Raw genomic sequence first — 17,301 nt, 5'->3', positions numbered from 1 at the left:
GCTGAACTGTCATTTGAACACAGGTCTCCCAGGGCAGAGTGTAGTGCCTTGTTCACTACAATGTGCTGACTTCCCAGAGAAGATGCTTTCTTCAGCTGTAGGTACAATGGTGAATTTAAAACAGTTGGTTAATCATCTTCAAGAACAATACAGGAATTGGCATCTATGAAAGTCAGGTTTAGAACTTCAGTATTGTTGAAGAACTACAAAGTTCTCTGTATGCAAGTGAGGATATTGGTTCCTTCAAGTTTAATCCAAAATTAGACTACTTCATGTGGGAAAATACGGTACTTAGGAAATAGAGCACAGCAGACCACCATAATTAACTAATTAATGTAGCTAATTAATTCAAGAGAAATTTGACAGAAAAAAAAATAACAAAAGTGAAATACACCCATGTATTGTGTTTATGGGTTATTAGAAATCTATTAGTGCACTATAAATTGAAACATACTGCTTATTGCCATTGTAAAACCAGCAAATCATGCGAGAAGCATCTTTGTTGATGCCTGTATTCACATTTAAAATACATGCTAAGGGTGGGGGGATCACTATATAGCATTTTTCAAAAGGCTCTTGATGAATGGTGACAATCTCTATACAGTACACAGCTATACTGTACTTTCTAATTTCTGCATCAGCAGAAAACATTTTCATTTGACAAAATAGCTCTGGTGAGTTCCTGCACTATCTAGCTTTACAGAATTTGAGTCACTGATACATTAAACTTCCACTTCAAATCTATACTTACTCTGTCATAAGCCAGTCAGCAACAGAGGCAATATAGACACTAGGTGGACCATTGTTCAAGCTGAAATACATTAATTCTATACTGGAATTCCTCATCAGTGAAAGATCAACTGAATGACTAGATTCAATCCACACACTGGTTACACAGGAATATTATGATGTTCGAGACAGTGATGCAAGTGAGTAACATGTCTTTTTAGAATTCTTGAACTGAGGAGTGGATGTGGGCAAAACATTCTAGCAGTCTTTCATAACGCTTTTCAAGCAAACTGTTTGGCATACAGTACTCCATGAATTTCTCCCTTTTAGTGGCCTAGCAACGAAGGACTCAATGTTAAGTGTTTGGGACAAGAAGGCCATAGGAAAAGGCTGACTAAGATGGGAGGTTGAAAGCCAGCCAGGTGAACTGGCATTTCAATCCGTCCCAGGGGGCACCTAACAAAAATGGTAGGACCGCGCACCCAAAAAATTCCAGCAGGCCCATAACTCGGGAGGAAGAATCAGCTACTGCCACTACATGCTATTTATGCGATAGCGGAAGGTGAAAGCACCTTACTTTTGAGAAAGGTGAGCACAGGAGAGTGGGCTTTCCTCACAGCATCCGTGCAAAAGGAAATGGGGTCAGCCATCCTCCTTTCACCAGAAAGTCTGCAGGGAGGAAGCAGAATAACCTGCCCAGTTCAGACAGCCTGGTAGGCAGGTGAGGCGGAGGGACACGTCAGAGGTATGTGAATACTTGCTACACCTGCTCACCTCGCCAGGGAGGCCTAAGCCAGCGCTGCCACCATGGGCTCCGCAGCCGCCCTTCGCTGCTGCCGCCCCCTCTGGCAAAGCGGCCCGTCCCCTCAGCAGCCCGCTTTCCCTCATCCGTCCGCCCGCACCGGGTCTCGCGCATGACGTCAGACCGGTGGGCGGGGCATTCGGTACGCTGAGGAGACGGGAGATTTTTTCGGCGAGCCCAGGCCCTTCCTTTTGTGACGTCACGAGCACAACAAGAACCTGGCCCCGGCTGGGCTGAGCTGAGTGGCCGGAAACCCGGGGGCTCGCGCTGACATCCCGCTTAACCTGTTGCTGCCGCCGGAGAGAGGACGGATGCAACCAGGAGCAGCACGCGCCGCCGAGGGCCGGAGCAGCGGCAGCAGCCATGCCTGCTGTCTGCGGCCGCGATTCACTGCCATGGCCAAATGAGCCTCCCGGGTCTCGCTTTCCCCACTAGCCTGCCCTCTTCTCTCTATCTCCCTCCCCGCCACCCCGCTCTCGTAACATGACAAGCCTGAAACTTGTGTGAACGCACGAAACGCTGTCTGGCTTTTCCAGTATAGCGTGTCTTTCCAAACAGGTCCTGGAGAGAGAGGAGTGGCACCACTTCTCTTCTTTTTCCCCAGCAAGCTGCATGAACGCGATAGAGTTGCATTGTTCAGTCGTGCAGACGTAAGAGTATCTAAAAACAGATTTTGGCTTGAAAAAGGAAAACACGCCGCGAATTCCCCACCCCTTTTCCTGCTTTGTTTCGCTGCACTGGAAACGTGCGCAAGTCACAAGTCGCGTGTTCATCAGGGGGCTTCCTACAGAAACAATCCCTTTTTGACAAAAATACTTTTGCTTCAGATTCTCAATTCCTCTGCAATGCGGATGTATTTCTAATTCGCAAGTTCGTTGGCGAATTTTCTTAAAAGTTACCCATTGTTATCTGGAATCACGTTTCTCAAAAAAATACATTTCCAGACGTCAAAAATAGGAGGAAAAACTCTGTCGAAGTCTACTGTGACTTTATGAAGTATTTATTAAAACCAACGGGGAAGTCAGAAGAACACCCCCACCATCACGACACAGGCGCCCCATAACAAATGTTCTGCTTACAAACGATAAACACACTACACTGTATGCAACTTTTTGTCATCTTGAGCCACTTATATTCAAGAAAGGTATTCTAACCAGAGTAAAAGCCGCAATTGTTTTTGTTTTTAAACCACCATTAGGACTGCCGGCACATCTGACTAATCCACTCTGTTGCTGCAAACTTAAAATAACTCCCCCATCCCAATGAAACCATGGCTAGAGCTAAGAAAGAAAGGCACGGTCTTAGCATTTTCTACACATTTCTACAATTGGAAAAGGTTATCCCGTGACTGACTACACGATTCGAAGGCACACACCATTAGCTAGATCGTTGGCTCTTCAAATTTCAAAGCATCTTTCTGAACGGTAAACCAATTTCTCCGTGAGCCCACACAAAATTAACAAAACTCCAAGCCATTTCCCCGAATATTAAAGTCAGGCCTTGCAAATACATTCCTTGTAACATGATCCCCAACTGGCTTGGTTCTATTGCAAGCTAGATAAGCCAACGATCACATACACGAGATTTGATGGGGGAGTAGAAGAAGCAAGCACGCCATAACCAGATATTAGATTTCAAGTTAACAGTCTCGCCGAACAACCACAGTGCCTTCTCAAACCCCTAAATATATGTTATAATAATGTGATCATTTGCATGCAAAGTGAAATATTAGTAAATCCGCTTGAGAAAGCAGTTTAGTTGCATTATCGCAGCAGCCCCCCAAGCACCGTGTCTTTCATCTTCTAAAACTAGATTATGATTGTGTCATTTGAGGTCAATACATTTATTCAGTTGAGGTATCGCTACACGAATCTCGTTTTTAAACCCGCTTTACAGTTAAAAGAGGCTTTTGAGAATCCCCCCTCCCCCCATTCCCAGCGGACGAAAAGCCAACATTTCTAGATATTCTTTAAAGCCACCGCTAGCTGTAAACTTGACATTCATGAACATTTCCAAAAAAATCAAAGAGATAAATGATCCGGTATAACCACTTACGTATTTCTTTTGAATTATATTCCTCTTGGGTCTTTCTTTGCTCATTCTGATATCCAGATTCTGATTGCAAATGGGGGAAATTGCTTCATGAATTAAAAGCCGCAACCAATTTGGAGGAAAAAAATTCCCTTTTTTTTGTTTCTTGTTTGTAGTGGTTTCTTGTAATCCGATTTTCTTCACACACAATACAATCCTCCTTGCAATAAATCCAATATGTTGGGTGGTGGGGTCAAAAAAGAAGAAAAAATACAAATGTAGAGCAAACCACCAAAAAAGAAAAAACACTTTAGAGATTCATAATGGAAATTTTACACCCTACAGACACACAAAACCGCCCTTGAGGTCCTCTTTTTCTTTTTCCCAGGCCACCAAAGCGATCCGTAGGCCCGTAGTGTCCGAGGCGTAGTTTACATCTTGAAGAGCGGAGAAAAGATTTGAAAGGGGAAGGTATTTTTTTTAATGTTGGAAGTCACGTTTCTACTGCTGCAGCACAGACAACTCCAGCAGCACTGAAGGCTGCACTCACACACACGCACGCACACACACCCCGTAGGAGTCTGCTTCTTCAGTTTCCCCCTCCGCCCCACCAATGAGAGCAGCTAGCTCTCCAGCAGCAACTTTAAATGGCCCGATTTTTAAAAAATATTATATTATGTATATAGATAGACAGGCAGGCAGGCAGGCAGACCGGAGTAAGGGGGGGGCGGGAGGGGAGGAGGGGGCGGCAAAGAGAGAGAGAAAGAGAGAGAGAGAGAGAGAAGGGTTAGGGCTTCGCCTCAATTCTTAACGTGGTCCCAGCCGCAAAGAGATCACTCCGGCTGCATCCCCGCAGCTGCAAGCCCAGCCGTGCCGTGCCGCTGGGCAGCCGTGCCCCGGTCGTCCTTCCGCCCTCACCCGCCCGGGGGCCGCTCTCCAGCCGGAGGCGCCGAGCGCAGCTGATGCCGCCGGGGCGAGGAATCCCGGTGCAGAATTTGAGGACAATCCCTGCGCCCGCGACACGCTCCGCCGCCAGCTCTTCTCCTTTCTGTGTCTGCAAAGCTCTTTAATTGTCCTCCCTTGCCCTCCCTCCCCCTTCGCCTGGCGAGCAAACGCGACCTCCTCGTCCGGCTACATCTCCCGCTCTCCGTGCGTAAAGGGCCCGGGTCGCGGTCCTTGGGGGGGGGGCTCTGCCTCGCGTGCCCGGGAGCGGAGGAAGCAAGGAGGAGGAGGAGGAGAGGGAGAAGGAGAAAGAGGAGGAGGAGGAGAAGCAGGAGGAGGAGGAGAAGCAGCAGCAACAGCAGCAGCAGCTCCGCGCACGGTTGCGTTCGAATCGCCCTTGGTCTCCGGAAAAGTTGTAGTCCCCTCACCACAAAATGGCTACAATAATTGCAGGGAGAAACTACAAGTCCCAGGCTGGGCGGCGCGCGCAGCTGCGGCAGGGATGGCCTGATTGGGCGCCGGGAGAGGGATTGTCCTCGAGGCACCTTTCTTTCACCTCCCGCCCCGCCCCTTTCGGTGCCAAGCCTGGGCGCAAGCGGAGGCGGCTCTTGCGCGCGTGCGGCGCCGTGACGAGTCCGGCTGCGCTTGCAGCGAGGTCGTGGCTTCGGCGAGGAGGCGTCAGGCAAGGGGGAAACGGGGCTGCCTGGTTAATATACATAATGTATATGCAAATACATATGCAAATGTGTGTGTGTGTGTGTGTGTGTGTATGTATATTTATATATATGTATGTATATACGTATATGCATATATATATATATATATATATATATATGCATATGTAAGTATATGCATACTGTATATATATATATGTGTGTGTCTCTCTCTCGTTTTATATTTCGTATTGCGTTCATGCGGTTTAAGTAAAGGGGATGCTGGAGACAGAAGAGGCGAGGGAGTTGTGGGCTGTTCGATTGGATGACTATGGAAAAAAGAGGAGGCCATGCCAGCGCGGGCGCGGATGAGGAGATCAAGGGCAGGAAATGCAACCTAAGAATCATCGATAGCATATGGAGGAACTGAGGAAAAAGTGAAAAAGTTCATAATGGGGTGGGGTGGGGGATGCTGGTATGGAGTTGCCATGGGAAACTGACAGGTATCCATATGTGCAGCCTGAGCCCCCGCCCCTCATCTCTCCAGTTGCAATGAAGCATGCATAGGGTCACACCCTGGCCCAGGCAAAGAATGGGTCTTATTTGACTGGAGGAGGAGAGAGAAAATCGTCTGAGAAGGATGCGCTTTTCCTAGAAGGGGAAAACCCAAAAGGGCCACATTCTAGAGGCAGGCTTTTTCTTGGGAAAATAGGGATTACATTGCCTTTTAAAAAGCAGCAATAAAAAGAGCATTTATCTAAATTACAAGCTGGACAGAAAATACCTCTTGCTGGTTGTTAAGTAGTTGTTGGGAGACTACAGCTTGGGTTTCCAGCCGGTGTTACCTCAGGACAATAAGCCTGGTTTATAGAAAACTTGCTCAACATGTCTCCAAGGTATTCTAAGGTCATACCCCTCCACCTTTCTCTAATGCTGTAGGAAACCCTGCTGTATCATATTGTGTGTGTGTGTTTAGCTTGTATATAGCATCAGGCAGGCCAGTGGAAAGGGCATATTTTAATGAATGTATTTATGTAAAAGTTTCCAGGGCTTTTTGCTACCAGTTTTAACATGCTCCATAGTAGCAATCTCAGATAAAAAATTAAATAAAATTGGTATGGATACCAAAAACACCTTTAATAAATATGGCACAGGTCAGTAAAGGATCATTTTAGTCTCTTCCTGCTATAAACTGTAAGTTTGGCACTTAGTTGGCCTCTTGCTTTCTTTATCATGGTCTAATTCATCTTGCAGGTCCATTTATAGGGCTTGTTCCAAACAAATCAATCCTATGCATGTCCACTCAGAACTTCCTTAGGGAAGGAATATCACAGCTTCAGCATCACCACAAAGAAGGCCCTGTCTCACATTACCACCAGCCACACTTTAAACAGTGGGCACACACTAAGCCAGGTCTCCAATTAAGATTTCACCATGTGATTAGTTTCATAGGGTAGTAGGTGTTCTTTAAGGTATCCTGCATCTCTAGACCATTTAGGACTTAAAGCATGGGTAGGCAAACTAAGGCCCGGGGGCCGGATCTGGCCCAATCGCCTTCTAAATCCAGCCCGCGGACGGCCCGGGAATCAACATGTTTTTAAGTGAGTAGAATGTGTCCTTTTTTTAAAATGAAATCTGCCAAAATCTATACGTCCAGATTTTTCTGGCAACTGAATCCCCGTTTCTGACAACCGAATCCCAGCCATGTTCGGGGAATTCTGGACATATGGCAACCCTTGTTATGTGCTTTATTTGCCCCGCAGCAGTCAATTCCCCAGCAGACACATTTTTTACCTGTTGCAGTTTCCAGGCTATTCACAAGCAGCCCTAAAGAGAGAGAGCATTCCAATACTCCGGTCTAGAAATGATTAAGGTATTAATTGCTACAGAAAACTGTTAAGGAGCGTTCTAAGCTGTAAGTTATATGAGGGACTACCTTTGAAGACTGCTCTCAAACTGCAATTAGCTTCAGGGGCTAGTCATTGAGAAGACATTTCAGTGATGCTTAAAGAGCTACACTAACTCGCAGGCCAATTTCAGACACAATTCCATGCACCGAGGCTTGCTTTAAAAGCTGTCCGCAACCTTGGAAAGGGATACCTATTTCCAAATTAAATACCTTCAGAAGTCCCCCTCCAAGTATCCCATCATCAGACAGCGACTGGGCCTTCTTGTTTGGGACACCCGAGTTTCCCCTGGAGAATGTAGGCCTGGCACCTTCATTTGTCTTCTTAAAAGGCTTCTTAACTTTATTTCCCCCAGGCCTTCTAATTTTACGAGATTTTTATGCTACCATTTTAACATTTGATTGCTTTTGGATTAAGCTGGCGACATTGTCAAATGCATCTTACTGTTGTCTTTAATAAAAAGCTGTGATTTAATTGAAATCTATTTGAGCTAGGTCAGTGGAATAATAAAGTGCTTTTAACATGTAAGAAGGTTAAATTTGTCCACGATGCATGGAAAAAAATTGGTGTATTTATACCCTCTTGAGCCCAGCTTTATACTTTAGAAGAGGCAGGCACTAGCACTCTGTTTCAGGAATGATCTGATCAGTATTCCACACTCCTCTCTTCCTAATAAGCAGACTTGGAAAAACACGTTTCTCTTGTGATCAGTCATCCATATGAAGACTTTAATAAAACAAACAATTTAAGTAAAAAGCCTGATACATTCATGCAGCACTCTCCATAAGCCAATTAGAGAGACTAATTGTGGTAGGCCTCAAAAGTGAGTTAGCAAGTTTATTCTAATGAACAAAGTATAGAGGAGGAATAGAACATGTACTTGCTGCTGGGAAGGCGATCCATTCATGTGGTCTTGAAAGGATGCAAATGGTCTTGTCTGAAAGATAACTTATTTGTTCCTCTATTGGACAGCAAAAGGCATTGCGCAAGTTGGCTGGCATCCCATTTGAAAGGTGCTGAGTCAATTGACTTCCTGGTATGTTGTGTCTGCTGCGGCAAGCTTTAAACAGTGCCCCTGAAAATACCTGTTTTCTTGTGTATTCTTCCCATCTTTTAGCCAGATAACATAGTTAGTAAATTCATGTGGTAGAGTCCTTCCTAGTTTATACAGTGCCAAGTGGGGAAGTATGGTGTGTGTGTGTGTGTGTGTGTGTGTTTTCGTTAACTCCAATTAAAAATCAACAGCAACAACTTCCTTGCATGTGGAAAACTAACACATCAAGTAAAAAAACCTTCTAACTTTTCCTTCATTATTTTTGTTATTTATGTGCAAGAAGCTTCCATCAAAATATTCATAAATGCTATACTGCATCTGCTGCCTAGTTTAGGAATGCCTTTACTAGGTGATTTTGCTTGTTGTGTAAATTATCCTCCCCACCTTCATACTATTTCTGCTACCTCTTCCACATTTATTCTTAACTTATTTTAATTTTGCACTAGAGGGTGTGCAGAAGAAGGGCATGTATATTGCAGGGAGAAGGCTGTCCATAGAGTTTTCCGTTCATAGGGGTTGGTACCCATAACCTGCCAGGGCTGGTGTGCAGGTTTTGCCTACACCATAAAATGACAAAGAGCCTATCTCACCAGCAAGGCCACTATTTTCAATTTGCACAGGACACTTGAAATGGCTGGAAGCAACATGTGAGAATTCTGGGTTCGCATGCCTCATGCCTTGCAGTTTAAGGAGTCCCACGGAGAGTGCCCTGAGGAACCAAAGCAGATGGAGGAATGATGGGAGGAGGAGTGATGAGACCTTCTGAAAGTTGTCAGACCTCTGGCAAGAAGGATCTTTACCTTCTCCCAGCAGTCCACTGGGTGAGGAAAGAAAGGGAGAAGTTGGGGAAAAGAGATAGACCAGACCACTTCTGTATTTGACCCCTCCATGCCCCTGCCCACATGCACCCCCTGACAGATTACTGTCAATGGACTGCAGCACCATAGCAGAAAAAAATGTTCCCCCTCATTGGTGAAGACAGGATCACAGGTGCGGATCACAGGTATGACTCAGTGTAAGGCAACTTGATATATTTACTGTGCCTACTGAATCCAGCACTTTCTAGGTGTCAACAAAAATGTGCACAGATTGTTCTGTTTCTCATAACAAATTAAATTGTGAAGCACGGCAAGCATAAGTGATTCATGCGACAAATGTGTAGATAAAAAAAATATATTTAAATTATACCAGGCTTTATCATTACTGATTTAACACCGGGTGGGGTGGGGTGGATTGTGATACAAGTTCTTTTAAGGTTGCAACCCTAAATCCACTTACCTGGGAGTAAGTCCCATTCACTTCAACAGGACTTACTTCTGAGTAGACGTGGTTGGGATTGCTCTGCTAAGCTTCCAATGTATTTTATTTTCAATCATTTCTTTCCTTGCCTCACAAAGTCATGCATGCATCCCCAAGTATAACTCTTCGGTTGTAGCTAATATTCTGCAACTTGCAAGTGCAGCTATGTCACTTCCAGAGCAAAGACTGGGTTGCAAGGGAGAAACAACCCTAAGCGTGAGGTGTTTTGGAAGTAGATCCTACTAGTTTCAGCCTAAAACGATGACAGCAAACTTCATTAATTTATTAATATTGTATTTTTACTTCTCAAGAGGCAGGAAGCATTGCTGGGATTTCCTGCCTCAGGTAACAGGAGAGCGTGAGTGGTCTTTGGTAGTATGTACTGTAGCCAGTAACCGATTGCATGATAAGCAGTGCTTACCTAACCTCCAAACACTTTAGTCACTGCTGCTCACAGGGTGGGGAGAGGCAAGGTGGTGAGGTCAGTGCGGTACAAATACACCAGGTACAAATACACCAGTGGAGTCAATCTGGCACTCTTGCTAGTAAGTTTGCACTGTGATAACCCTCCCTCTGCCGTCCCTGCTCCCTCTTGGGAGCTGTTGGGAGGTCAGCATCTGCTGTTCCACCTTCTGCAGTAAAATATCCAATGCTGACCCTGTTTTACTCAGAAGTAAATCCCACTGAACACAGTGAGACTTACTCCCAGGCCTAAATGTTTTACATAGGATTTACTTTAGAGTAAGCTCTATTTAAAGAAATAGAGAAAACAGGTACCTGATATGGTGCTTTGACCACCATGTCAGTGCAGCGTCAACATTATGAACAGGCTTCTAGGATTGTGACCTTCAGTGCAGCTACGCATATAACTCTCTGAATAAATAATATCTGCTCAGTCCGTGTGCCACTGTATTTTCATTGGCTGTTGCCAACACCTTTGGTGTTCTTGTTTAACCAAAAGATAGGCCAAAGGTGTGTGGCAAGTATCTTTTTATTCTAGCTGTTGCAGTTCCAAGGCCATCGCTCCAGCTGACAAGACCAAATTTAGAAAAGAATTATTTTTTTAACCTCATCTCTTTCTCTGGAAAAAGGGACAAAGAGCAAGATTTCATTGTCCTGTTATTTGTCTTCCTTTTGCCGCAGCTTCCTAGACCTCAAAGGTTGAATTTTACAGCTGACTGGGTTGTTATAAACTCTAAAGTCATGTAAAGAAATGGAATGTGCACCAACTGTAAGCTATTAACATGCTTATCTGTTGACAAATAATTATGTTTTACTTTTGTCTCACCTGCTAATCTTTACTCTCGCTTAGGTTTAAAGGTGAAAGATCACAAGCTCAAGAGATTCAGTTTCAGTTTCAAGATTGATAAAATCTTTTCTCTTGTGCTATTGACCCAATTGCACAATTCCACTAAAACCTATCCACCAGATGTTTTTTAAAGATGCATGGCCAAGAAATGTAAACGAGCAACGCTACAGCCTTGGGATACATAGATGTCATCTCGACCAAGATACAGTACATTTCTGCAGTGCTGTAGATTATGTGAACTACATGAGTGGGGCTCTGAAGTATCTTAAGCGGAATCTGCTGACTGGTAAATGGAACTAACATCATTATCCTGAGTGCATTATTTGACCCATAGATTTCAGTGCTCAACATGGCAATCTTTCTCAGTTCACATTTGTGAGTATAGGATTCCTAAATGTAAGGATAGCCATAAACCACATCATATGTTTAATTTCAGCAAGCACAACTGATTACTCTAAAAAGCCCTAAAGTTTTTTCTTTGGTCTACAATGTTTTCAGAGCTGTTGTGTAGGGAGTGCTCCATACCTCTGCCCTCCTGCCCGTCCCTCGCTCGCTCGAATGTCAGTTTTGTTCCTGGGGAAGGTTCTGAGAGTCCCTCTGATTGCCATTGCCCTTTCCCTTGCTGCTCTACAAGCAGGCAACAACATTATTTGGGGGGAGTGGGGGAGAAACTAGATAAAAAGAAACAACAACCATCAATTTCCAAGACCAACAAGGAGAGTGCCAAGGGGTCCACAGCAACTCTGAGCACTAGGAGCCACCAACCCATTGATCCCCAGCTCAACTTAATGGTTACTGGAGGCAGGCAGGGTATGTGTGCACACGCAAGGGTGCATTCCCCCCCCCCCCCGGGAAGGTGGGTGGGCTGGATGGGATCTGCCAAGAGAGCCACTTCCCAGCCTCTCTCAACAGCACTCTCCCCACTTTATGCAATTTCACATATATGTACAGAGTTTGGGAACGTAACCCCAGCTTAAGTGCAGGAGACGGGGACGCAGGTATTACAACATTCAGACTGATAACATTTGGCCTCTATGCTTTTGCTTTGGTGCAAACCAACCTTAGCATTGTATTGCCGCTTGCATTTATTAAAAAACTGCTTTAAAATGCTTTTTACTTTTAAATGTTACTATGTATTAAAACTTCACTTCACAAACCAACACTGGTTCTGTATGCTCATTTGTTTGGAACGTTAAGCTATCAGAACAATGCTAACCAAATCTGAAGTTTCTGACTTTTCCTCCTCCCTTCCCCTTTTTGCGACAAGTAAGATGAATCATTCACAAGTAGGAGGCTTGACACATGATGAAATCACCAACTGACACTTCAATGACTTTTAATGTTGCTTTGCGTAACACATCGTGGATAAGGATGTTGTGGGATTTTCACTGTTCCACAAGGCAAGGATGATATGAGGTTGCAAGTCTGTGGGTAGTGTTTTGCTTTCCCCACCAAACTGATGAAATGCTTTATCATCGCAGAGGATGTGAGAAATTACCTTGGGGGTAAAGATGACTAGCCCATGGCTATTTTAAAATGAATCACGATTAATAGCACCTCACAAGCACACACGATCAAAACTTGCTGAGAAATAACTTTTTTTTGCTTTTATATTTGGGAATCTTGAGGAAAGGGAGAGCTGTAGCTACTTCAAAAGCCAGGTTTTCATTATGGATCTTATAAATTAACATTATAAGCTTTGTATGTCACACATGGCATATCATTTCATATTCTGTTGTAAAGCAAACACATGGAAGTGATCCTAATGGTGACTATAGACAGTAGCACTGCCAAGAACTGTTTAGGGGTCATGGGAGGTGAAATGTTCCTCAGTGATGAATGGCCTGTTGTCAAGGCCCAGAGGCAAGTGGTGCGGTCAGGTTCTGCAAACAAGGATCAAGGGGTCAGAAGCAGATGCAGTGGCTTAAGATGGTCTGGGGGTCAGATTCTGGAGCAGGTGAGATGAGTATATATAGTAGCCCAGCCTCTGGTCATCTGGACAGACAAAGCATAGAACCATCACTGACCATAAGAACAGTGATGGTAGTGCAGTACAGCTGAGATTGGGATAACCTTTCAGATGTTGTTAACTACAACTCCCATCATTTGTGACTTGGGCATGCTAGCTGGGGCTGATGGGAGCTGAAATCCAACAACATGGAGGGCATCATGTTGGCTTATGCTGAGCTAAAAAGTCACTGCTAGAACAGTGCCGTGGTGGCACATTGAGGGTTTGTTTTTTATTGATTTTATGGCAAAACAAACAGTATTACACAAAGAAAAAGAGACTGGAGAAACAGAAACAGTAAGGAACCATAGGGACAATGGATTGCACAAATCAGATACTGTATCCATCATACACATGGAATAATTTTTACCAAAAATATGGACATTGTTGATGCCCAAACTTTGCAGTCCAGTGTTTTCCATGTTTATTATGAAATTTATATCTCAACTTTACAGGCATATCCTAACTTAAGGTGGCTCACAATAAGCTAAAAATAAATACAGTGGTACCTCGGGTTACATACGCTTCAGGTTACAGACTCCGCTAACCCAGAAATATTACCTCGGGTTAAGAACTTTGCTTCAGGATGAGAACAGAAATCGTGCTCCGACAGCGCGGCAGCAGCAGGAGGCCCCATTAGTTAAAGTGGTGCTTCAGGTTAAGAACAGTTTCAGGTTAAGAACAGATCTCCGGAACGAATTAAGTACTTAACCCGAGGTACCACTGTATAAGAAATACAATTTTGAATGCAACCGAAACAACAATAAAAATAGCAGACGCTACTGACTTTTTAAGTAGCTGTTTCCTTTCACTTGTGATCATGGCATTCCTGAATCAGCCCTTTAATCATTATTGCAGCCAGGCCAATTCCTTGTTAGTTTCTAAATTTTATTTGTTATTATTGTAGTTCCACAAATGCAATCATTATTTAAAAAAAACCAAATAGTTGCTTTGGCTGTAAAGAGGAAGTGAGTAATTAAAGCTGTACACAGACCCCAGCAAGGAACAGGAATTGACTAATTACAAGTCTGATTTAAGTAAGAGAAGGAAGCAACTACCGTAATTAAAGGACTGGTAGCCAAGGTAAGTGGGACTTTTGCTGAATGAGACTTTCTTCCATGCAAAGGAATATTAGGGTGAGATCTTGCCTGTATAGGGATGGGCAATACTAGCTCCAGTAATTGGGAAGTTGTATGAAACCTTTGGATTGGTCAAGCCTGGAATAATACTGGAAGATTTGCATTCTGATTTGGCTTTAGACCAGTACCTTTTACTTGCTGTGCTCTAGGTGGTAAGCCAATATTAGCCTCGGGAGCCCTGAACTAGCAAACATACCTTCAATGAATGCATTTGAGTACTACAATGCCACCCACTGTAGACTCGACCTGGGGGTTATATTTCCAGTGTACTATAACACAGTACCCTTTTTTGCACTGTAGTACATTTTTCATCTCAGGAATACAACCTTATTTCAGTAAGGTTAAGACAAAGATGGGACACCAGATATTTAACAAAAGTTGTCAGAGTGCCTTTAGCTCCTTTCTTTGTCCTTTTCCTCCAATGAATCTTTCTTCCAGTTCAAAACACACCATTAGGCCATTTCAGCTTCCATCAGGCATCTGAACCCCTAGTAACCAGTGCTATTTTTCTAGAAAAAGGCTCTGGAAGTCACCACAAACTTGAGCATGGTTGGTGTGAATACCATGCTCCTCCTTTCCATTGATACCAGTGGGCTCCCAGTGGATATTGATGAAATGGCCCCTCTGCCACAACAAGGAGCAAAGGGGAAGCATAATCTCCCGATAAGCAGCTTCTGTGTAGCACAACTCTTGGAGCATAATAATTGAAAATGTAATTTACTTATGCTGATTGGCACCGTTTCATGCAGCAATTTAATTTGTCATAGGGAAGATGTTTAACAGTTATAATGAAACAATTATAGTTCAAAAGGAAAGCTGTCAGTCTTTGTGGCCTCCCCTCTCCTCCCCCATGATGCCTGACAGGCCCAGAAGATGCTCTTCTTTCACAGGGACCATAGGAGGGTCATGACACTTTGGGCATCTGGCCAGCCAGGGCTGATCTCATAAGCTGCCACTGCCCTGGTTGTTATTAGGGCTGCGTGCATGATTCCTAATTCAATTCTGTTGTGTCCTCATTTTACCTAACTGAAAGCTAAGCTGGGATCCATCTGGTAGTGAACTGCACTGATGGACATTGGCTACGGTGTGCTCAGTTAGCCTCTCATTTATTAATATTGAGGCTTCTCTTGAGTTGAGATAAAGGTATTCGCTTCATTAAATAAATCATGAGTAAAGTCTTCTTGAGGCTAGCCAAATTGATATAATAAAGGTCTCTTCAACCACCCCTGGGGAGGAATCTGCACCTGGTGAGGAAAAAAAGAGATGCAGGTATATTTCTTCTGCCACTTGCCAGGGCAAGATTCAGCTATGAATCTTAATGGGTAGTTTGGGGCATTGACATCACTGTATCTCAACCTATTTTACTGGATTTCTGTGAAAAGTAAGAAGAATTATGAAGGGCTTTTCTACACTGAAAAGGGATGGAGAAATGATAACAGTGGGATTGACTCTTATCTGATTATAAGCCTCTTCTGTGTTTTTGTACCCAGAGGCTTATGCAGTTTGTTTTATTGGGGCCTCTGTACTGATGTAATTTGGTTTCCACCCAACTCCTAAATTCTCTTCCAACTGTAAAATTATTTTTATGTGTCTACATCCTAACTTGGGGGTGACGAGGGCTGAATTTCTGTTTGTCAGTGTTGTATTTTGAAACACAGCAAGTTAGCAGGAACAGTAGCTGAGGTGTGCAGATTAGGTGTTTGAAACCCTTTTTGTACCAAACACAGATTTAGTTTTCAGAAAGTCAGTGCCCTGTTACAGTTCGCTTACTGCAATTGTCTTATGATGCTGCAGATAAGATGTGAGACAATATATGCAAGGATTCTGCTTCAACTCTTGCGGGAGCCCTGCAAAATCTCGCCAGAAGCCGCTGCTGCAGCCACTTTTCTTTTCGAGTGGTAGCATGGCAGCGCCCATGGTGCGACCAGAGTAGTAAGGAGAAGCAGCAGTGGCTTCCGTCAAAATCTTGCAAGTCCTCACCGGAACCCAGAAGCTGCCACTTCTCGCTTCTCCAGCGGGGGCAGGCAGGATGCCCTCGGTGGCTGCCTCAGTCCACCTCATGGATAGGCCAACCCTGCTAGAAGCAGTTTCTATTTGGAGGTAAATCTTGGTCAATGACCTTGAATAATAAATAAGATAAACTCCTCTGCTGTAAGTTAATGTCCTTAAGATTTTATACCGGGAGATTCCAACCCACCCACCCACATTTTTGCTGTGTTGACCTTCTCCCTGACTCACAATAAAACAAGACAATGGCTTATTAAAATTGATATGATTCTTGTAAACGAACCATTTGTGCCTAGGGCACTGTAAGGTGGGCGGGAGGGGAAAAGAAATACATTCTTAAATCTTCTTGCACACAATATGTAGGGAGCTACAGATTGCAAACATGAAGTGGCTCGTTGACTTGTTAACCTTATTGCTTCGCTCTTTTATTTTTGATCACTCAGACTAGCTATTGAGAAAACATTGTTTTATTAGCTTAATGAGAGTGATTGTAAACAAGACATTGCTTGGACACTGGCTAGATTTCAAAGGCATAAAGGTGGCACACATTTAAAATACCGTATTTTTCGCTCTATAAGACGCACCTAGTTTTTGGAGGAGGAAAACAAGAAAAAGAATATTCTGAATCTCAGAAGCCAGAACAGCAAGGGGAACGCTACGCAGTGAAAGCAGCAATCCCTCTTGCTGTTCTGGCTTCTGGGATAGCTGCGCAGCCTGCATTCGCTCCATAAGACGCACACACATTTCCCCTTACTTTTTAGGAGGGGAAAAAGTGAGTCTTATAGAGCAAAAAATACGGTAATCTTTCTAGGACTGTTAACATTTTACAGGGTTTTGATGCTTCAAGTTTTTTGTTTTAACTTAGAAGGTACTGTACTTTATCTCAGCCTTTGTTAACCTGGTGCTGTCATCAGCCTCAGCTACTTTAGCCACATAGAAGAGGAAGAAGAAGAGTTTGGATTTGATATCCCGCCTTTCACTCCCTTTAACGAGTCTCAAAGCGGCTAACATTCTCCTTTCCCTTCCTTCCCCACAACAAACACTCTGTGAGGTGAGTGGGGCTGAGAGACTTCAAAGAAGTGTGACTGGCCCAAGGTCACCCAGCAGCTGCAGGTGGCGGAGCGGAGACGCGAACCCGGTTCTCCACTACCGCTCTTAACCACTACACCACATAGGCTAGAGCAGATGGATTGACCATGGAAAACAGTTTCCTTTACTATCATGCATTTCTATTGATCTACAATGGCTAACTCAGAGTGCAATCCTATATGTTTACTTGGAAGCTGAGCCCTACCAAGCTCAATGGGACTTATTCCTGGTAAGTGGGTATAGGATTGATTGCAGCAGTAATGTTAGAGGACAGAAGTAATCAAAATCTGTTGTTGTTTATTAAATTTGTATACCGCCCTTCATCCGAAGAT

General features: G+C 43.9%; 1 protein-coding gene and 1 long non-coding RNA gene across 3 annotated transcripts in view; one reads left to right on the top strand and one right to left on the bottom strand.

Annotated features, from left to right (window-relative positions):
• JARID2 (jumonji and AT-rich interaction domain containing 2) overlaps window positions 1-4,193 on the bottom strand; it is a 188,483-nt gene extending 184,290 nt beyond the window's left edge. The window contains exon 1 of one of the 2 annotated variants that reach the window (XM_081015274.1): window positions 3,587-4,193. In XM_081015274.1, coding sequence (XP_080871400.1) covers window positions 3,587-3,631 — 45 coding nt within the window. In that variant the 5' untranslated portion in view covers window positions 3,632-4,193. Of the gene's footprint in view, window positions 1-1,503; window positions 1,627-3,586 lie in introns of those variants that run through there. The other variant, XM_081015273.1, reaches the window with a different exon arrangement.
• Window positions 4,194-5,087: 894 nt separating this feature from the next.
• Window positions 5,088-11,868, top strand: LOC308482316. Its single transcript, XR_013989209.1, has 3 exons — window positions 5,088-5,210; window positions 8,037-9,121; window positions 10,730-11,868. It is a non-coding gene; the product is annotated as an uncharacterized lncRNA (long non-coding RNA).
• Window positions 11,869-17,301: the final 5,433 nt, after the last annotated feature.

This window comes from Podarcis pityusensis (genome assembly GCF_964106645.2).
Source record: "Podarcis pityusensis genome assembly, chromosome: 7".
In the NCBI taxonomy this organism is placed as follows: Eukaryota; Metazoa; Chordata; class Lepidosauria; order Squamata; family Lacertidae; genus Podarcis; species Podarcis pityusensis.
The sequence above is the reverse complement of the archived record's forward strand: the minus strand, read 5'-3'. Positions and strand labels throughout refer to the sequence as shown.